Below are 22,826 nucleotides of genomic sequence, written 5' to 3'. Positions count from 1 at the left end.
AAGTCTGGAAATAAATACACCAAGTTATTATTTCTGGGTAATAAGTGCTTTCAGAACTTTTTTTGTACCTCTTTTTAGCTTCCAAATTTTCCATAATGAGCAAATATTTTATGAGGGTTTTTGTTGCTGGTTTTTGTTTTATTTTGTTTTTATTTAAGATGGGGTGATGACCTTTGGCAAGTAAAAGGCAGAGGATAGTAAGGAACTAGAGGTTGTGATGGTTTGGTGCAGTGTCCCTCAGGAGAGCCACCACAGGTAGAAGGGCTCGCTCATTCACAATGAAGGAAGATTGGTGATTTTCCCAGCTTACAGGGAAAGATGAAAAATCAGATGGAGGTAGAGTGTATATGTCACACATCTGGGATCAAAAACTATGCCTGGAGAGTTTCAAATAGCCATTGTGGAAAGGGCTAGAATATTGATGAGAGGAGAAAAGATATCAAGGAACAGGTCCTTGACCAGTAACTACCACAGTAGAATTGTTAAGTTCCCCAAAGCTTGAAAACTATCCAGGTAACAAAGGTTTATTTATAAATCTTTGTTTTTAAATCCTGTGGTTTTCTTTCTTTCCCTATAGAAACAATGTTACAAATGGTAATAAGGCAGTTCCAACCACCCCCATAAAAACTGAGTTACTCTGTTTTCCTCCTATTATTTTTCTCATTTTCTCTTTTATAGCTATCCTCTCTCCTTTAAATTACCCAGTCAAACTACAGGATTGTGACACCACCTAGTTTCCATATCCCTATCATCCTCTTCTGCTCCCTTTAACCAATTCTTCCCTCCCCCCAGGCCTGCCCTATGTTTTGTGCCAAGATTTGTCTTCCTAAAACACCACTTTTTATCATTCCAGCAGCTTTGGAGACTGAGGCAGGAAGATCATGAGTTCAAAGCCAGCCTCGGCAGCTCAGTAAGACCCTGTCTCTAAATAAAACATAAAGGACTGGGGATATGGCTTAGTGCCCTGGGTTCAATCCCTGGTACCCCAAACAAAAAAAACTAATACCACAATTTCCCCTCATTTCTCAGTTCAAACTGCACTGCCTATTTGGCAAAACTCTTTGAGGTGTGTGTGACAGACAAAAGGACTCTTACTGTGGGAAAGCATGGATGGTCACAACATCCACAGCCAGAATAAGTAGGGCCAGTGTCATCTCAGTAGATTTGGAGTCCCAGAACATCAGCATGAAACTTATTGCAGGGAAGGTTGAGAAAAAAGATGGAGGTAGAGTGTATGTGTCACACAACTGGGTAGCCTGGCAGACAGATCCAGAAGTCAGTGTCACACAGCAGAACACCGCAATCAGTGTTTGAAGCCAGAAAAATGTCCATCCATTCTCAGATTTGCAGACATGAGATTTCAATCCATTCAGGTCTGATCAAAAAAAAACAACCTCAAAACAAGTTAATGTTTGAGGGTTTTTTTTTTTTTCCATCTAGGGTACACACACATATATAAATGTATCTATACAACGTATGTTTAGTTGTAGATGGACACAATATTTATTTTTTGTGTAGTGCTGAGAATCTAATCCAGTGCCTCACGTGTACTCTCCACCACTGAGCTACAGCCCCAGCATCTTTTTTGTGAGAGATAATTTTTTTAAATATTTATTTTTTAGTTCTTGGCGGACACAACATCTTTGTTGGTATGTGGTGCTAAGGATCGAACCCGGGCCACACGCATGCCAGGCGAGCGCGCTACCGCTTGAGCCATATCCCCAGCACCCCCTCAGCTCCTTTTTTGTTTTTGTTGTTGGTGGGTTGGGTTTGGTTTGGTTTTGGTTTTGGTTTTGGTTTTTGTGGTCAACCTTTTTAGTTTGCTTTATGTGGGACCAAATCAGTGTTTTTTTATTCTACGTGAGTTCTGGTGGGCATGAAAGCTTCATCTTCCATAAACTACATTAATCATTTCTTCTAGTAGGTCTGTTAAGCAGTTTTATCATAATTACAAAGTTACAGTATTGATTAGTGTATGCATGGGAACTTGGATGTCCCCAGAGTAAGAATACATTTGGCTTTTTTCTTCTGAGAGTTAAAATTGACTGTGATTCACAAAACACATTTTCCAAGTTTATTCCTCACATTTACCCTTTCCTATGACAGCAAACATACTGGTCATATTCTATTTCAGTTTTTAAAGGATTAAATAGGCATTTGTGGGCTAATTGGAGAAATTCCTAAGTTTTTACATTGATTAAAAACACTTTGCATGGGACATGGGAATGGAATTGTTGCCCCAGAAATAATTTCTTCCAGCCAAGGTCATGGTAGTGTGGAACATTATAAAAAGGGAGTGAAGTGGCTGAACAGTCTTACATCTCTGTGATAGGATCTGCTGTGTGGGCTATGGTCATTCTTTGTGGGATAATCAGACACATGTTCACCCATGAGGGCAGGCAGGTGCTGTAGATGAGGGACATAAACAGAATCTCTTTTTTCCAAAGGGGATGAGAAGGTAAGACAACTGTAGGACAGTTCACTGCATGTCACCAAGTACTGGGTAGTGTGTTAGAGAGTGCATGATCTGTAAAATCTGAAAACTGGGCATATTTTAATGCATTCCACAGGAACTCCAAACTTCCAGAATAATGGATTACATATGGAATAGAAGTTAGAATTCAGGTAGAGCTGCTTTTTCTTTCATAAATTAACTATTAAAAAGAGGGATTTTTTAATCCATCCAGAGACAAAGGTATCAAGCTTTGCAGATGTACTCTGGTCATTAATATAGCCTGTGTTCAGCAGGGACTACAAATGGTTGTGTTATAGAGGAGCTTTTTTCAAACATGGCAGCACATTAGAATTATTGGGGAATCTTGAAAATATGCCCAAGGTGGAATTTAAATTTGCTCCCAGAAGTTGAATTTAATTGGTCTATGTTGTACCTGTGCACTGAGCTTTATTTTATTTTTTAAGATACTCTAGAGATTCCAATATGAAAAGTTTGAAGTTTACTTTTCAAGAGCAGTGCTTTTCAAACTTTAGGATCTGGAGAGCTTATGAAAACAGATTTCTACTTCCCAGTTTCAGAAAGTATGAAGGTTTGGCGTGAGCCAGAGAATCTGCATTTCTGTGAAGCTCCTAGCTAAGGCCGAGCCGAGTAGCACTATTCTAGAATATGTGGCATTGGTCTGGCACATAGTAAGTACTCAACAACTGTTGAATGAATAAGGGTGTCCATTTCCATACCAAAATCTAATATTCATGAGTCACCTGGCTAGCTCATAAAAAATGAAGATGCAGATTGTATAGGTCTGGGTAGGAAGTGAGGGTCTGCATTTCCAACAAGCTGCCAGGTGATGCCAGCTACACGTGAGGATATCAAGGGGCCTTAGAGTGTGACAAAATGTATGCCATCATTTTCCCACTTCATTTCACCAAGGTACACTAGTCAGATGACCCTCATCTGTACACTCTTGGTCTACCTGGAGTTGTTCCCTTTTCCTACTGTGCCTCACCCCATTCTTTTCCTCTCCTATTTCAGGAGTATATTGGAGTGCAAGTGAGAATAATATTTTTTTGTAGAGATAACATCAAATTCTAAATTTTTAAAATATAAAATATATGTTAAAAAGAGATATCATTAATAATCAAGTACCTATGATTTCAATTTCCAGAAAAGCTGCAGTGAGAGTACAGAGTTCTGTAAACCCCTCATCCAATTTCTGCGATGTTAATATTGTATATAACCATGGTACATTTGTCAAAATTAAGAAAGTAAATATTAGTTCATTACTATTAACTAAAGTACTAACTTTATTCAGATCTCATCAGATGTCCATATATCCTTTCAGGATCCAATCCAAGATACTATATTGCAGATAGTTGTTATATAAGAAAATTTATCCCCTCTCTCCATTTATTCATCTTGTTACTTATATTACTATGGACTCATACTTTTTATGTGGGTTTATAGTCTCCTATAACATTATTTTCTCAAGTCTAGTTTAGGTTCTTTTAGATCAGTTTCTGTGTCCCTTCACATGCTTCTATCCTTTTGCTTTTTGAATACTTCCTTATGTTCTGGTACTAAAAGATGCTGTAGGCTCTTATATTTTCTCTGTCCTGGTGTGGATCAGCTATTTCTCTTTAAGGAGCCCTGATTCAATTTGCTAGGAAGTAGGTATTTAGAAACTAAGTTCTGCCGATTGGACAGTAGCATTGCTATTAAAGTGTTACGGATTCCAGGCCCTTCCAGTCACTAGAGCTAGGAAATATGTATTCCCCAGCATCCTGGTTGTTGTTTTAAATTTTTATATGTTAAAGATCTTTGTAATGTATAGTTTTGAAACATTTTTTAAAAAATAAATACTGCCAAACTTCATAGCAACATGTTACTTGCAGCTAATCTTGACAGTAGGTTAAGCAAAACTAAATCTGATAATCTTCCAAAGTTCCCCTTTTTTCTCCAGCGTTTACTGAACCTTCATTTATCCTCACTGATTCTCAAAAGATTTGTCATGTCCCATGTTGCATTACTGTTCTCCAGGAGTATCTTAAAATAGTCTGGGTGGGGAACATTCTCACTCCTGTCCACTGCCCATTCTGAGGCTGGAATGGATTTTTGTAGAAAGAAGGGAACTACCAGGAAAGAAGGCAATACTTGAGCCAGCCTCATCCCAGTTAGCCATATACAGCCAGGAGCTAGTAATAATATTTGTAAGGCTCTGGTTTTCTAATTGTAAGAACAAGCAAAATCAGCATTACCTGAGACAGTGTAAGAACCATACCTCTTCCGTCCATACCTATTAAATCAGAAACTGGCAGAGTGGTCCAGTAATCTTTTTGTTGTTGTTTCTTTATTTTTATGTGGTGCTGAGGATCGAACCCAGTGCCTCTCACAACTAGGCAGGCATTCTACCCCTGAACCACAATCCCAGCCCAGTCCAGTAATCTTTATTACAAGTTCTCCAGATGATTCTTATACATATACTAAGGTTTGAGAACCTCCACCCTTAAGATTAGCCAGCCATTGCTAATCATAGCCTTAGAGAGCTATGAATCTTTAACTTGACTTCCTGCTAGGGCCCTGGGGACACGGAATTGGTCTGTCAGAGACAAGCTGCAAGAACAGCCAGAAGGTTAAAGGGCTATTTTTCTTTGGGTTCCTATGTTTTTAATTGTGATCTACCAGAGGATGGAAAATTCTGTCTTGGATGTTTGGGGCAATATATTTTATCTCAAAGAGAAAGAAAAGGTCTTGATGATACTAGAGCTTGTTTATACTTTTATTTTGTTATAAAATAAAAACCAAGATCACAAGTACTTCATGACTGTTTTTAATGATAAATTTTTAACATTATTCTTAAATTGGTCATATGTCTGATTATAATTAGATCGTATTTGCATATATTTTAATCATATTTTTACTTTAGGGAGATAAAAGTTATTGGCATGCAGTAAGAGAAAGTTGGGAGATATCTTCTGATCTAGGTAAACCTCTCATGTCTTCAAGTTTCTGCCTGCCACTTTTACCCACGTACCTCTGACCTCAGGTTCTAATTCTCTTCCTATTATTTGCTCTTTTCCACTCTTCTCTTTGTCCTTAAAATCACTTTAGGGCCTTTGCACTTACTGTTCTTTCTGCTTAAAATATTCTTCCACCAAATAGTTGCATAACTAGCTCCCTCACTTCCTTCAAAAGTGACACTCTCAAAGAGAACTTCCCTGGCTCCCTTAACTAAAATTTCACATGTGTCCATCCCCTTTCTAGACATACAGACACTTCAAACCCACCTTCTTCCCCACCCCCAACACTCAGAATCTGACATAATGCAATTTTTTCCCCAGTAGAATCTTAAGTCCTTCTGGCTCAGGTTTTTATCGCTTGTTTTTATTTACTTATTTGTTTATTTATTTATTTAGGGAGGAGTACTAAGGATTGAACCCAGGGGAATTTTACTACTGCTCCATCCCCACTCCCTTTTATTTTTTATTTTGAGACAGGGTCTCTTGCTAAGTTGCTGAGGCTGGCCTTGAATTTGTGATGCTCCTGCCTCCATCTACCAAGTTGCTGAGATTACAAGCATGTGCTACTGTGCCCAGTAATTTTTTATTCTTTTTGTATTTTGCTTAAAGCAGTGCCTGGCATATAGTAGGTATTCAATTATTAATTTTTGAATTAATATCTCCAGTATGCATATCTTCAATATAATTGATAGTAAGTGTACGTGTTTATATGGTTTTGTTTTGTGATTTTATTTTTTACTTTATTATTATTACCCAAACTGCACTCAGTGGTAGTTTGTCTTCTCTTCTTAACAGCCTCTGTTCCATTCGATTCCCCTAAACTGCTTCTATTCTAATTAAGAGGGATGGAAAAGGGTAACTAACTATCTAAGGAAATAATTGTTGATTCTTTCTCTGTTTTGTATTTGGAAAGCAGAGTCCTTCTAGCATGCTGCAGGTTAACCTTGCTCCTTTCTAAGTGCCTGCCACAGAGAAGGAATGGGATAGCACAGTGTGAGACGGTGCCTTGTAGGTCACATTAAAACGGTGGTTTTCTGATGAAGATGAAAAAGTATTAGAGATGGATGTTAGAAGTGTTTAAACAATGTAAATGTATATAACACCACTGAATAGACACTGAAAGGTAGTTTAAATGATACATTTTTTTGTTAGGTATATTTTACCACAATTTAGGAGAGAAAGCCTAGTCGTTCTTAAAGTGTAGTCTAAAACTAATTGTAGCAGCATCCCCTAAGAACTTGTTAAAAATGTAAATTCCCAGCCAGTACAGTGGTGAACACCTGAAATTACAACTTGAGAGACTGAAGCAGGAAAATTCCAAGTCTGAAGACAGCCTTTGCAATTTAGTGATACCCTTTCTCAAAAAAGCAAAAGGGGCTGGGTGTGCAGTTCAGTGGTAGAGCGCCCCCTGGGTTCAAACCCCAGAATCTAAAGAAAAAAAAGCAACTTTCCTACCTCCACCACAAGAACTGTTGATTGAGAAATTGCAAGTGACTGATATGCACTAGTTGAGAATCACAGCATTCAATAATTTTGTCTTAATCCTGAGAGATATGAAGAACTGTTGAAGAATTTCATGGATGTTGTTTCTCATGTCCTCACAACTGCATAATTATCATTGCCAGAAATTCTGACCACTTTAGAGATAAAGTTTAAAAACTGCCCTGTAAATTCTGAAGATTACTATTTTAAGTAATGTGTTAGTGAGGTTTCCATCATTGTGATAACATACCTGAGGAAAAATATCTTGGAGGAAAGATATATCTGGGCCCACAGATTTAGAGGTTTCAGCCCATGGTTGGCTGACTCCTGTTATAGGCCTGTGGTGAGGGAGAACATCGTGGCCAAAAAGGTATGGTAGAGCAGAGCTGCTCACCTCATGGCAACTGGGAAGTGGAAGCAGGAGGAAAGGGAAGAACAGGTTGGGTGGGGACAAGATATACCTCTTTAAGACCCTCCCCCTTTGGCCTGCTTCCACCAAACTAGACCCCACCTCCTAATGGCCCGTTCAGCTATGAACTTAACAATGGATTAATCTGTTCATGAAATTAGTGCCTGATCCAATCACTTCTCAAATGCCATACATTTGAACATTGAGGCATTAAGAAGACCAAGCCTTCAACATATGAGACTTTGGAGTATACATTATATACAAAAACTAGTAATTTTGAAAATGAACTTAACCATAGAGTGCTTGATGTGTTTCAGCATTTGGCAGATAATCCCATGTATGTTTTTCCATTAACCTTCCAGTCAGCCCTGGTGCAGTAAGTATTGCTACATTTAAAATAAGGAAGCAAGCTAAGAGCAATTATAATTTATCTACTTTCCTTATGGTGTCGCTTGCTTCCCCTACATGGCACTGATGTTGTGGTTACCTGGACCCAGGCAGAGCTCTCAGGGATCACAGACCTAGAAAATGGAAATGAGGGGCTAGAGTTCTGGCTCAGTGGTAGCGTGCTCGCCTAGCACACATGAGGCACTGAGTTCAAGCCTCAGTATCACATAAATAAATAAAAAATATATTGTCCATTTATAACTAAAAAAATGGAAACGAATAAGGTCTTTTATGGAAGAAATCAGACTATGGTTTAACTTCCAGTTTTTACACCGAGATTCTAATTTCCAGTGCGTCAGGGTAAGGACCTCTGAAAATTCTATTCCTACAAAAAAGCAAGGAAAACACTGCCAGAAATTATTAAAAAATCAGCTGTCTCATAACTCTGAAAAATAACCAGGGGCTATGACAATCTGAGGAGCATTTATTTTAAAAAAATTACTGAATCATGGTAAGAACAAGTCTCATGAAGTTTTTTGGTTTGGGTTTTTTTTTTTTTTTTTTTTTTTTGCAGGGTTGTGGGAGGTGAGTACCCTGGATTGAACTCAGGGGCACACAATCACTTAGCCACATCTCCAGCCCTATTTTGTATTTTATTTTGAGAGAGGGTCTCACTGAGTTGCTTAGTATCTTGCTAAATTGCTGAGGCTGGCTTTGAAGTCAGTCCTTCTGCTTCTGCCTCCTGAGCTGCTAGGATTACAGGCACATGCCACCGTGCCAGGCTCTTGTGAAGTTTTAACTTGCCTTATCCCTGTCTCCTCTCAGTTTCACAAATCCCAACAGTTACAAATATCAGCAGTCTGGCAGACACTGAAGAAGTTAAAATGGGTTTGGAGCTCCTCAAAGCCCCAGTTCCAGAAAACGCTTAGTGTCAGATCTCCGTGATGACTCCCTAAGAACCTCCACTTAAAGGACTTTTCTTTTTCACTTGACTTAGATCTTCCTGTTTGCAAACAGCTTCTCCTGAGGCTTTTATTGAAAATGGCAGCATTTACTTAGTATAACATAGGAAGGCAATAACCACTGGGTCAGAAAGGAAGCAGTTGAAAAATTGGAAAGCAAAATCTGGGGAATAGATTTCCATTTTGACATTGAAAAGATCTGACATATTTCTGGGATGGAATATTTGCAAGACTGTGAATGTGCTCTAGGAAAGACCTGAGAAATCCGTAGATCTTCACCTCTGACTCATATCTAGACTCATGCAAGCAGGAATTAAAGGCTAAGTTATTATTGTAAGCTGCCTTCCTATGGTTAAAAGACTTGCTTCAACGCACCTTCAAGAGTCCTTCAGCAAAGGCTGACAAACTAATTTGTAGGAGGCATTTTATTTATTTATTTATTTTTGTAGGAGGCATTTTAAAGTCTCTAATTAGCTGACCACTAAGCTCAACAAGCATTTCTGTGGCCAAATACACAGCATGCAAGGGAATACTATGAATAATTATATGCCAAAAATTACATAGATAAATGGACACATGTCTAAAAAGACATAAATTACTAAAAAAAGAAATAGAAAAATAGTAAAAAAAGAAATAGAAAATCTGAGAAGCTCTATACTGAATAAAGAGATTGAATATTTTTAAAACTTCCTGCAAAAGCACACAGTAACAACAACAACAAAAGGCCCAAGCCCAGATCACTTCAGTGGTTAATTTTACCAATCATTTAAAGGAAAATTAGAATTAATCTTCCACAAACTCTTCAAAAAAAGGTATGTACATAGCTCCTGTCCAGAGCGGCTCCCGACACTACAGTGATGCAGCCACATCAATGTGTATAGCAATTCAATTCATAATAGCTAAACTATTGTGAATTAGAACCAACCTAGATGCCCTTCAACAGATGAATGGATATAGAAAATGTGGTACATACACACAATGGAATATTACTTAGCCTCAAAGAAGAATGAAATTATGGCATTTGTCAGTAAATTGATGAACTGGAGAATATCATGCTTAGTGAAATAAGCCAAACCCAAAAAACAAAGGCCAAGTGTTTTCTCTGATAAGTGGATACTGATCCAAATGGGGGTGGGAGGAAGACTGAAGGAGCTTAGGATTGTGCAGAGGGGAGGAAGGGGAGTAGAGAGGGTGTGGGGATGGGATAGATGATGGAATGAGATTGACATTATTACTCTCTATATATGTATGATTATACTACCAGAGTGACACTGCACCATGTTCAGCCAGAGGAAGGAAAAATTATGTTCCATTTGTGTACAATGTGCCAAAATGCATTCAACTGTATAACTAATTGGAACAAATTAAAAATAAAACTTTCTGGTTTTCTCTGTTTTTAATTATGATGATGGTGATGATTAGTATTATTTGGTACTGGGGATTGAACTCAGGGGCTCTCAATTGCTGAGCCACATCCTCTGCCCTATTTTGTATTTTATTTAGAGACAGGTCTCACTGATTTGATTAGCGCCTTGCCATTGCTGAGGCTGGCTTTGAAATCGGGATCCTCCTGCCTCAGCCTCCTGAGCCGCTGGGATTACAGGTGTGTGCCACTACACCCAGTAAATTCTGATTATTATTGATTGATTCAGTGATTCACACTGAAAGTTAATTTCTTAAACTAATTTCTTAAAAGTATTATTTTGAGAAGAGAATGTTTCCTTGATTTGTTCACTATAAAGGCTTAGAAATGGTGACAAACCACGAGACTCCCTATGGGGGTCTCTAAAAACCAATTTGTACCATTTCTTCTTTAAAGGAAACAGAACCCCTTGGAGGAATGTGTGATTCCAGGTCAGGGGCAAGGGATGTTCAAAATGAGCCCAGAACATCTTGCCAGAGATGAGGAAGCTATCAGTGATCACTGAGCAATGTTCAAAAGGACTTGAGCCAGTCTCATAGGGTTCCCAATGACTAAAGATTAGAACATTTGAGCATTAATATAATAATATCACATATGTTAAAATGCATATTATTTAATTTTAAACAAAAGTTTGCAAGGACACCCAATTCACTAATTAGAAAACTGGAAAATAAAGGAAAGGAATCAAGCATTAGCCGGGCATGGTGGTGCATGCCTATAATCCCAGCAGCTTGGGAGGCTGAGACAGGAGGATCAAGAGTTCAAGGCAGCCTCAGCAAAACAACTAATTGAGACACTGTCTCTAAATAAAACTGGGGATGTGGCTCAGTGGTCAAGTGCCCCTGAGTTCAATCCCCAGTACCAAAAAAAAAAAAAAAAAAAAAAAAGAATGAAGCATTAATCTTAACATTTTATTGGTGACTTATACCTTAGCATAATCAAATATTAATGTGAAAAAATAATACTACCATTTTGTAACTCCCTAATGAAACAGTCACCTTTCCTGGCAAAAAAAAAAAAAAAAACACTAGATGAAAGGTTGATGAGGAACCTTATAAAGGGTGAATCAGACTGGTAGCATCTACCCATCAATTTATTATTTTTTCTTTTTTGTACAAGTATTGAACCCAGGGGCACTTAACCACTGCGCCAAATCCCCAGCCGTTTTTATTTTTCATTTTGGGACAGAGCCTCCCTAAGTTGCTGAGGGCCTCTCTAACTTACCGAGGCTGGTCTTGAACTTGTAATCTCCTATCTCACTCAGCCTCCCAATTCTTTACCCATAAATTTTAATATCACAAAGAGACAAAGTTGATGTATATATTTTTGGGTGTTTTGGGTTTTGTTTTTTGGTACTGGAGATTGAACCCAGGGGTACTCTACCACTGAGTTACATCCCCTGTCCCTTTTTATTTTTTATTTTATGACATTTTGCTAAGTTCCTGAGGCTGGCCTTGAAATTGTGATCCTTCTGCCTTACCTTCCTGAGTCACTGGATTTACAAGTGACCCATGCTGGGCAGTATACACTTCTTTAGTTTTTGGTACTAGGGATTAAACCCAGGGGTCCTCAACCACTGAGCCACGTCCCCAGCCCTTTTTATATTTTATTTAGAAACAGGGTCTCGCTGAGTTGCTTAGGGACTCACTAAGTTGCTGAGGCTGGCTTTGAACTTTCGAACCTCCTGCCTCAGGCTCCTGAGCTGCTGGGATTACAGGTGTGCCACCATGCCAGGCCAGTGTACACTTTTTTTGCAGGGGTTGGATACTAGGGATTGAACTCCAGGTACTCACCCACTGAACCACATCCCCAGCTCTATTTTGTGCTTTATTTATAGACAGGGCCTCACTGAGTTACTTAGTGCCTCATTTTTTGCTGAGCCTGGCTTTGAACTCAAGATCATCCTGTCTCAGCCTGGGAATACAGGCATGCGCCACCACCTCGGCCTAAGAGGTGATTTCATAGGAAGTACATAGTACTATCTATGACATCATCTAGCAAAAAAATCCTCTTGAATCTTATCTCCTTCAAAAATCTATCTTCAAGAAATCACATGGTGGTGATGCATTTAGCAAAATCTAAAATGAGGGAAGCTCTGTAGGATTATCCAACAAATACATGACTCCTACCCGTCCCCCCAAAAGAAAGTTATAAAGGGAGAACAAACCTGTAGATTTTAAAAATTCAGGAAGCATCAGTCATATTCAATGTGTGCATTTAGTTGGAACAAACCAAGGTGGGGGACCTGGTGATGTAGCTCAGTGCTAGAGCGCTTGCCTAGCATGAGTGAGGCACTGGGTTCTATCCCCAGCACCACTACAATAATGATAACACCCATGAGCCCATTTGAGAAATTGAATCTTAGTATCATTTGATCATAATGTATTGGTATTAACGAAATATTTTTCAGTTATAGTAATGGTATTCTGGATGTGATTTTAGAAAGTGGTTTTGAGATGCTTACTCAGGTGTTTATTGAATAAATAATATAATGTTTGGAATTTGCTTTATGTAATCCAATAGGGGGTAGAGAATGATTATATTTAGATGAAAAATATTTATTGGCAGGTATTGATAATTGTTGAAACTGGGTGATGAACATGTAGAAATTGGTAATACTTTTTATATGTGCTTTGAATTTAAATTTTTCATAAAAACTACATATATTTTATAAGTTAATATAAAACTACATATTTATGTGTAAAACTGTATTTATATATGACTATACTTGATGACTTCATTTACCACTTCTAGGAGGTTGCTATTTTACCTAAACAAGCTGGATGCCATAATAATACATGTGTTGCCACCAGAGTCATCATAACAATACATATGTGAGAATTACTTATATAAAAATTTATAGTTGATGAAACATTTATGTTGGAGATTCTTAATTTCCTAATCAGCAAAACATTTATAGTTTTAAACAACACCAAGCATAGCACCTTAAATAGTTATGTATCTTACATGTAGTATATTAATTTTCTAAATGAGCTACTATTTTTAAACATACAACTTAGAAGCATTTCTAATCTTGAGAAAATGTCAGATTTTCTCTCTGAAAATATTTTTCTCTCTTTTCTAGGGAATTTTTTTAGGTTATATGAAAAAGATGCTGCCTCATCTCTAAGGTTTACCAGAAACTCTGATTTGAAGCAAGTAAATGGATTTTGCACTAAACCACAGGAAACTCCTAAAGCGCCATCCTGTAAGTTTTTATTGGTTTTGTAGTTAAGCAATAGGTATCTCTCAAAGAGTTGGACAACTATGAATCAAAAGAACCTAAAAGAGATGTAATCTTACCTCTAAGATTAAGTCCTACATCATGCCCAAACTTGTAGTTTAAGCTTCCCATATTGTATATGTTCACAGGCACAATAATTTCTACATTTGCCATTTTCTTCTTTCTTGCTTCAAGGGCTGGAACTGGAGCTTTAGTAGTACAGATGTATCAAAGTAAATAATGGTCTAGAAATTATCTTTTAAGGAATCCCAAAAATAAAGCCAAATCAAGAAATTACATTTTGGATATAGCAGAATCAAGACTAAGGTTTGGGTATTAACTGTAGCCACATACATTCCACATCCCTAACTCAAATCCTTGTCACTGTCACTACTATATAATATAAAAACTGATATTTATCTACTGCTGCTTCATGGAAGTCCAGAACTTACTACATGGAAATGAACCAACCCTAAAGAATATTTGTTAAGTACTTAAAAATGTTTTTAATCCTTTGACCTTGTATTTTACTTCCAGGATCTGTCCTAAGGAATAATCACTATACTGTGGGAAAAGCTTGGAGTATAAAGACATTTCTCTCTCTCTCTCTCTCTCTCTCTCTCTCTCTCTCTATATATATATATATATATATATATTTATATATTTATATATTTAATGGGAAAATTAGAAGTAAATCTAAATGTCACATAAATAAAATAGCTATGACATGATAATAAAATTAGGAGTAGATTTAAATTTTTCTTTTTAAACATATATACTTTCTGAATTATCTATCGGGTATATATTACTTCCAAAAATTTAATAATTATAAAGAAAATTGTGCCAAGTGCTGGAAAAAATAAAAGATAATACTACAGCAGCACTATTTCTGTACTTCCAGACCTCTTTTCTTGCCTTTGGTTCTTTCTGTACTTTTTTCTTGGTAACTTTTCTATTCCTTTTATTGTGGACTTCTGATTAGGTAGGTGAAAGGTACAGCATAAACAAAGGTATGGTGATAGGCATGAGGTGTAGCCATCAAGGGGATGGACCTGCAAGAGCAATGTAAGTAGTAGATGAAAGATGGGATGAGACTCTAGTCTCCGGCATATCTGTGCTTCCCTCATAGTCTTTAGTTTGGTACTTTTTCTGTTCATCTGCCTCTTTGGCACTTCCCTCTGCTTCCTCTGTCCCTTTTCTTGGGTCATGGTCTAAGGCTGAGTCTTTGGTCCTCTGCTCTTTACCACCTTCACTGGCCACCCTTTGCACAAATGTTTTTCTCTACTCCTGTCTTATTAATGAAACATACTCAGATGGCATAAATTTCCTTCATACGTAACAAATCTAAATAGTATTTATGGGGCTTGAGATAAAGCTCAGAGGTAGAACCCTGGCCTAGCCTATGTGAGGCCCTGGGTTTAATCCCAGCACCATAAAAATAAAATAAGATAAAAAACAGTAATTGTTCTATACTCAAAGGACGGACTTAAAATCAGCATACTATAGTGACGTAGCTGCACCAATGTTTATAGCAGCTGAATATAGTTCCACAATAGCTAAACTGTGGAACCCACCTAGATGCCCATCAATAGATGAATGGATAAAGAAACTGTGGTACAGATACACAATGGAATACTGAGCATTAAAAGAGAATAAAATTATGGTATTCACAGGTAAATAGACTGAGTTGGAGAACATTATGCTAAGCAAAGTAAGCCAATCCCAAAAATCCAAGGTGGAATGTTTTCTCTTATAGTGGATACTGATCTATGATGGTGGGGGACATGGGAAGAATGGAGGAACTTTGGACTGCGCAAAGGGGAGGGCAGAGAGGGGTTACGAGGAGAGGAAAGGGGGTGGAATGAAATGGACAACGTTACCCTAGGTACATGTATGATTACACGAATGGTGCATCCCTACAGCATGTACAACCAGAGAATTGAAATGTTGCACTCCATTTGTGTATGATGAATTGAAATGCATTCTGATGTCATGTTCAACTAAGTAGAACAAATACAAAATTTTTTTAAAAACAGTAATTGTGTTTTTTCATTTCCTGTTGTTTCTTCCGTAGTCTTTTGACTAACAGTACTACTATTTTCTTAGTCCTCCAAATCTCTGAGGGGTTTTGGGATTCCTTCTTTGTCTTAATCAGTCTCCAGATAATTTCAGTCATCCTTAGACTGACCTTTCTTCCCATGGTTACAACACTGACAGAACATTGTAACCTCATCCTTATATTACAGATCCTGTTTTGACTTTTTACCCCCTTTCTTTCTTCCATCCATTATGTAGATTAAAACATTAATTTTTTCCTTGCTTCAAAATATAGTTTCCAAGCCAGGAGTGGTGGCACAACTTATAGTGCCAGTTTTTCAGGAGGATCCCTGGACCCCAGGAATTCAGTACCAGCCTAGGCAACATAGTGAGACCCCATCTCAAACAAAACAAAACATAGTTCCCAAACTAGGTGTAAACTCCTTAGTTTAGTGGTCAAGATGTTTTATAACCTGATCTTACCTTACAGATTGATTCTGCTGGATTCAGAAAAGTTCCTAACTATTCCCTTCTTAGTTCATCCCTATCTTCATATTTTTGTTCACGATGTTCTTTTACTTTTCAGTAGTTAGTGTTTGTATGGAGAAATACGGCTTTTATTTTACCTCAATCTTCAGGGCATTTTGGAATCTCATTTGAAAAACAAAGCATCCTAGCTGGGCCTGTGGTGCACACCTATAATCACATGGACTCAGAAGGTTGAGGTAGGAGGATCACAAATTCAAGGCCTGAGTGACTTAGCTCCTGGATCAAAAATAAAGTGTTGGGGTTAGTGGTAGAAGGCCTCTGGGTTCAATCCCCAGTACCACAAAAAAAAAAAAAAAAAAAAAAAAAAAGTTAAAGAAAAACAAAGCTTTCTAAGAAATTTCATTCTAACAAAGCTCTAATTAGCTTGAAATTTCTTAGTGTTTCTATTTAGTGAATAGCAAAAAAGCACAAATAGCATTTTTTCTCTTGCTAAATTTAGGAGTTATAATCTGAAGTAAAATTTCTTGTCTTGTTTTTCTCTCAGACACTTCCAGCCACAGAGTGCCATTACACAAACCAACAGATTGGGAGAGAAAGATCCTGATATGGTCAGGTCGCTTCAAAAAGGAAGAGGAAATCCCAGAGACTATCTCGTGAGTGCTGAACTCAGTGTTGTAATCAGCTTCTGTTTCTCACTGATCTGTTTTCAGGGAAAACTTCTGAGTCCCGACTGTTTAAAATCTTTCAACCAAATTCAGAAATACTTTCACTTTGCTAATTGGTTTTTGGAAAATATCTAGAATAAAAACAGTGATGGAAACCTGGTGCAGTGGCGCACGCCTGCTGAGGCAGGAGGGTCTCAAGTTTGAAGCCAGCCTCAGCAAAAATGAGGCACTAAGCAACTCAGTGAGACCTTGTCTCTAAATAAAATACAAAAATAGACCCTGTCTCTAAGTAAAATAAAAAAATGTGGCTCAGTGTTCAAGTTCCCCCAAGTTCAATCCCTAGTACCAAAAAAAAAAAAAAAAGTGCTAGAAAACTTATGTCTGTCAGATATTACAAAGTAAGCTGATATTTAGCTTCATCTTCTAGTTACAGGAATGTGACTAAACAATAATGTTTACTTTTTAAAGTTTTTATATTTAATCTTGGTAAATCATGCTGATACCAGTGACAGTAACTATATATTCTACAAAATCCACTCAAGAGTTAGGCATAGAGGAGTTTCAGTGTAATACATTCTTTTTCTGAGGAAAAAAGAGTCCCTACTGTCACTAACTTCCTTAAACATAGATTTGGCTATAATCCTGGACTTTTTCACTTCATAGATAATGGAACACAGGGTCCTTCAACCCAGGATTTCTCAAACTTAGCACTGTTAAAATTTTAGGATGTAATATTCTGCTGTAGGGCCTGAGTTGTGTGTTGGAGGATATTTAACAGCACCCCTGGCTTTTACAAAACCTTTAGAAGCCAGCATCACTCCCTTAGTGGTGGAAAAAAAAGTCTCTAGATATTGCCAAATATCCCTTGGGTGTCAGCATCAACACCACTTGGCAGCAGTGTTCCCAAACACCCTGACTAGTAGGCATCTTGGCCAAAAGGGGTTCTGAGAAGTACGCGCGTGCTCCTCTCTGGGCACCATCCTACTCAGAGACAGACTTCACTCAAAGTTCCTACAAGTTCTTTCAAGTGGTAAACTCTTCTGAGGCCTTCTTGTTTTCGTGATTGAAAAAGAACTGGGTTCATTCAGGAACTATTTTCCAGAAAGATAGTATTTATTTTCTCTTACAAAATAATTTTAAGGGGCTGGGGATATGGCTCAAGCAGTAGCGCGCTCGCTTGGCATGTGTGCGGCCCGGGTTCGATCCTCAGCACCACATACCAACAAAGATGTTGTGTCCGCCGAGAACTAAAAAATAAATATTAAAAATTCTCTCTCTCTCTCTCTCTCTCACTCTCACTCTCTCTCCTCTCACACTCTCTCTTTTTTAAAAAAAAGAATTTTAAATTTTTTAAATTTTTTACTTATTTATTTGAAATACGGTCTCACTGTATTGTCCAGACTGGTCTTGAACACCTGGGCTCAGGTGATCTTCCCATCTCAGCCTCCCAAGTAGCTGGGACTATAGGCTTGTGTCCACTGCACCTAGCAGTAGAGCCCTTCTGCTTCTGTCAGTCAGATTAGCACGTTATTTTTCACTAAGGTTGTTTCATCAGAAAAACCCTTGTCTGTGTTAGTTTAAGTGATAGTGTACTCTCCTGGAAAATAAGAGCACCCGAGAAATAACAGTGACTTCATCAAGTTCTTGTCTGTGCTCTAATTTCTTTCTGAATATTCTAGCTGCTACACATTTTTCTAACTGATGGTGTATAGGCTTTGCTATGGAACACCTTCCCCAGCCTGCCCTTTAGTTGGTTCCAGGATCACCTCAGGTCTGAAATATTGTCTGTGAGTCATTCCAAAAGACTTTTTCCTGAACTCAGGCAACCATTTATCCTTGAGCTGGTAGTTCTGAACAGGTACTGCCTAACCTTATTGCTTCCTATGGGATGAATAACAATATCATGGCCTTATTTAAATGTATTTCACTTTTTTAAATGTTCCTTTACATGTAAAATATATCACTGTACATGAGGATCACAGCACTTCAGTGGGACATACCAGTTAACATAAAATACAGCCAAAATGGGTAGTAGTGTGATCTCAGATGCTCTTTAGTAATTCACTGCTTTTAGAAGTTGTTCTTGGTTTCTATCACTGCAGGCCCAGTTTTGGTACCTAGCGAACCCCTTCCACTTTGCTGCCTTATAGTTCCCAGCTCATATCATATTTAAGGGTCCTCCTCCTATCCACCTGTAACATTCCAAGCCCTGTGCCTCCTTCCGAGCACTTTTAAAAAACCATTTCCCCATCTGATTTTTCAAAATAATTTGTGTTAAAGATGTGGGGGAGAAAAAGCTAAAAAGCACTCCAATTACGTCATCTAAAGATGATTACTTACTGTGAATACTTTGGAGGAGACCAGAAATTCTTTATCTTGGGCCCCCTTATGACTCCACATGCTGTGTGCCTTGAGATTCTACAGGCATCCAGGCAATAGAACCACTGTCTACCTATAAAATAACCAATATAGAGTGGCTTTCTCTTTAGACTCTTCCATGTTATGCCCCTTTGCTTTCATCCAAGATGATGATCCAACCCCCAACTTTCTATTGGGGCACATGGGTGTACACTCAAGAGGACAGATTAGCAGAGCTACTACACTCCAGGCACTTGCCAAAGCAAACTTTCACTAAGTTTTAGCAAATCATTAGTTAAAAGATAAACATTAAGGGATTGTCACTTAAAGGATCTTTCTGCAGGGCTCAGATATTCTCAAATCTATTCCTAGTTCAAGACGGAGCAAAAAGACAGATTATATAGAGCACATTGTTTGACTTTCTCATGTTGGTTTTCTTTCCGAATTGTACTTTGTGTTGGAAGCTCATAGCAGGGTCTATTACCAAGGTATTCTTCAATCATTATGTGATATAGTGCTTACTATATCACATATTTTCTTAAGAACACAAAGGAGAATCAGCTAATGGTTTCATTTTTAGTGATGGCTGCTGGAAACCTGAGAGCCAAAATTGGGGCTCACCATAGCAAAAGTAGTATTCCTTGCTGGTTTGGGGGGTTGGGCTTTTTTTTTTATTTTTATTTTTGTTTGTTTTGTTCCTGGCTCTTTCTTTCTTATTTTCTTACTTATTTTGAATTAAATTTTTGTTATCTTGCTGTTAAACACATAAATGAGTTGTGAAAATGGCCCATCCTCCCAAAGAATCTGAGATCTCCAGTTCCTACCTCCTTTTTTAAATGTTTATAGACATTATACTTCTGAACTATGGTACACAGAACTTGATATTTTGCTGCAACTTCAGAAATAGAAAAGTTACTAACATTATCTCTTGATCACATTGTATTATTAGGTTTGAGATGCTTGATGCTGCAAAGAACAAGATCCGGGTAAAGGTTAGCTATATAATGATCGCCTTGACAGTGGCAGGATGCATCCTGATGATTATCGAGGGCAAGAAGGTGAGACTGGGTTCCCCTGTGTCTGAATTCTCTTCACAAAGAACCAGGAGGAAAGCAGGGATTGATCCTTGTGTTTACTGCCCAAGAAGAGGCTATGTATGTTCTACACAAGAAATGATAGGAAACAAAAGACAAAGTAGGACAAACATGAGCTATTGTGTCAGGATAAATAGCAAGGCCTAATTTTGACATGATGAAGAAATATTAGTTTTGTGTAAAAAAGTGTTATCATAGTTGTCATAAATAACATGAAACAAGAAATAGGACAGTGGCATTTTATAGCACTTTGCATATTTATAAAGCACTGTCAGTACATGGACTTATTTATCCTCACTATAACTGCTTTAATCATTGTGAACATCTTATCATGATTCTTTATTTGAGGCTCAGCCAAACGTAGCCATATGTTTAAGGAACTGCTTCTAAGTAGCACATAGGAATGAAAATCTAGAAATCTTTTTTAAAATAGATTATAATTAACAGCTATTGCTAATTGAATTCTTACTGCATTCCAGGTACTTGGCTATTATTGTTTCATTTGAACCTCACAGCAGCACTGTAAGATAGGTACTCATTTATAGATAAGGAAACTAGCCTGGAAAGCTTAAGTAACTTACCCAAGGCTACACAACTCCCTTATAACAGAGCTGCCTAATGGAAGTACAGAAAAATTTTTCCCATTTATTGAGTGCTTACTATGTAGAAGGGTAAACTGTTAAGCTCATTTACTCACCATAATAATCCTTAGAACCTGAGATATAGTTTTCTTATTAGTTTTTTAATAAAGGAAGAAATTGAAACTTAAGAGATGCTCGATAATTTTCCCAAACTCAAAGTATCAAAGCAAAAATTTAGATCCAAATTTGCAGTTACCAAACCTTTTTATCTTATTAGTTATTTTTATCTTACTAGTTATTTTTGTATTCAGTAGTGCTGGTCAAAACTATCTTTTAATGTCTGGTACTGTGTGTTACAGCTTCCATGTTAGAAGAGATGTCTTATAACTATTAACAGATACTAAAAAGATTCTTCTACACACCCATTGTTAACTGTTTCCTTATCCTCAGTGACTTCAGAGTAAAAGGAAATGAACTTTTGGCTCTCTTTAGAGTCTTGCAGTTAAATGAAAACACTGCCCATTTTAGGCTGACCTCACAGGAGCACAAAGGGGCAAGAGTGCTGACGTAGGCCGAGTTCTCTTGAAAACACTGATGCTGTCCTACTTCAGTTTTCCCTGTCTCCATTTTTGATTTCTCATGCATAGTTCTCAGATTGAAACCTTCAGAAGCTTCTGAAGAGGACATGTGGGTTTTCAGAATTCTCAGAAAAGTGCACTGCTTTTGTATATTTGTTTAAACTTATTGAGTTTACTGCAGAAGCAAATATTTGAGATTTCTTTTCGCATCATCCAAGCCATATGCACATGAGTTCCTCTCATGTTCTATACCATACTAATCTGTTTATGTAAGTAAGCTCCAGTAAGGAGCTAGAAGAGTTGGGAAGGAGAAATGTAGCAACAAAAAAAAGTAAAAGGAGAAAAAATGGAAATTGAGAAGGTACTTAATATCAACAAGAAGTGGAGAGGAAGGGAAGAAAAAGGGAAAAACAAAGGAATGAAAAATGTAAGGAAAAGAAGCTGCAAATCTATAGAAAGAGGCCAGAAAGGGAGAGGTGTACACTAATCTTGTGCTTAGATAGGCTACTGTAGTCTGGAGCATCATAGGATATAGAACGCATGTGGAAGACCCTGCTGTCCTCACTGTAAGATAATGACATTCTTTTCAACTTGACATAATCGCCTGTTCAAATTTACTTCATTTTAGGCTGCCAAAAGAAATGAATCTTTAACAAGCTTGAACTTAGAAAAGAAAGCTCGTCTCAGAGAGGAAGCAGCCATGAAGGCTAAAACAGAGTAGCAGAGAAGCATCCGTCCTGGCTGGATTTTGAAAATCCAGGAATAATGTTGCAGCAAGCCTGTATTTTAAAGGATATGGTGAGGCTCCACTTCATCACTATATGTTTTGCACAGACTTATACTCTTTCCCTATTTTCTGCTATAGATATACAAATAAATTTTCTTAAAGACTTGTTTTATGTTTTATGGCTTTAATCCAAGTAAAATGCAGTGTCCCAGCTTTTTGGAAAAAATTTTAAAATGAGACAACTTACTTCAGCCTTAATATTAACTGTTAGAATCAGATATCTGATTTATTACTTTTGTTCCCATTACTAAAGTGACTTCTCTCCAGCGGCCAGAATGGCTTCTCATTCTGTATTTCTCCCTCTGGTACTTACTTCTAAAGGGTAAGGAGGATCAGATGACATTGCCCAGGTGATTACAATGCTATGGTACTTTGGGGAGGCTGACTCCTGAGAAAGCCCTGAGAAGTAGCCAGACCTCACTGTAACTTTGGGATCTCAAAGATGGAGTTTCTTTGGAGAACATTATTTGAAAATGTCTTGACAAGGTGATGAGAGTGGTCTGGCCAGGAGTTTGGGGGACTTAGAAATTCTAGCATCATGGATTTGCTGGGGGCCACAATAGTCACTTCCTATCTCCATGGATAATGGTTCCCAATTGATTCCTTTCCTGCTGCCTGAGAAACTAAATTCCTTATGAAAATCTCATGTTCTTTTTAGTGTGAAAGATGAGCCTACATCTCATTTAGTTTTTACTTTGGGATGCCAAGTTGTCTCACTTATATATGGATGATGGTTTCTATGATAACCACTTCAATTATTCTCAATATGCCTCATTAGTATTAATGGATGTCAAGTCATTATAGTCAGCCCAATGTGCTAGTTCTCCTCAGTTATAATAGAAATTAAAAAGTAATATATGCTTCTGTTTGGGAGCTTTG

The 22,826-nt window shown here is 37.7% G+C and overlaps 1 protein-coding gene across 1 annotated transcript in view; it reads left to right on the top strand.

Moving 5' to 3' along the window:
- Fam162a (family with sequence similarity 162 member A) overlaps positions 1-22,053 on the top strand; it is a 28,128-nt gene extending 6,075 nt beyond the window's left edge. Inside the window, exons 2-5 of the mRNA XM_005327664.5 lie at positions 13,221-13,343; positions 16,429-16,537; positions 19,857-19,965; positions 21,789-22,053. Coding sequence (XP_005327721.1) covers positions 13,221-13,343; positions 16,429-16,537; positions 19,857-19,965; positions 21,789-21,881 — 434 coding nt within the window. The 3' untranslated portion in view covers positions 21,882-22,053. The remainder of the gene's footprint in view (positions 1-13,220; positions 13,344-16,428; positions 16,538-19,856; positions 19,966-21,788) is intronic.
- Positions 22,054-22,826: the final 773 nt, after the last annotated feature.

This window comes from Ictidomys tridecemlineatus, chromosome 3, assembly GCF_052094955.1.
Source record: "Ictidomys tridecemlineatus isolate mIctTri1 chromosome 3, mIctTri1.hap1, whole genome shotgun sequence".
NCBI classification, from domain to species: Eukaryota; Metazoa; Chordata; class Mammalia; order Rodentia; family Sciuridae; genus Ictidomys; species Ictidomys tridecemlineatus.
This window is presented reverse-complemented; position numbering and strand designations above follow the sequence as displayed.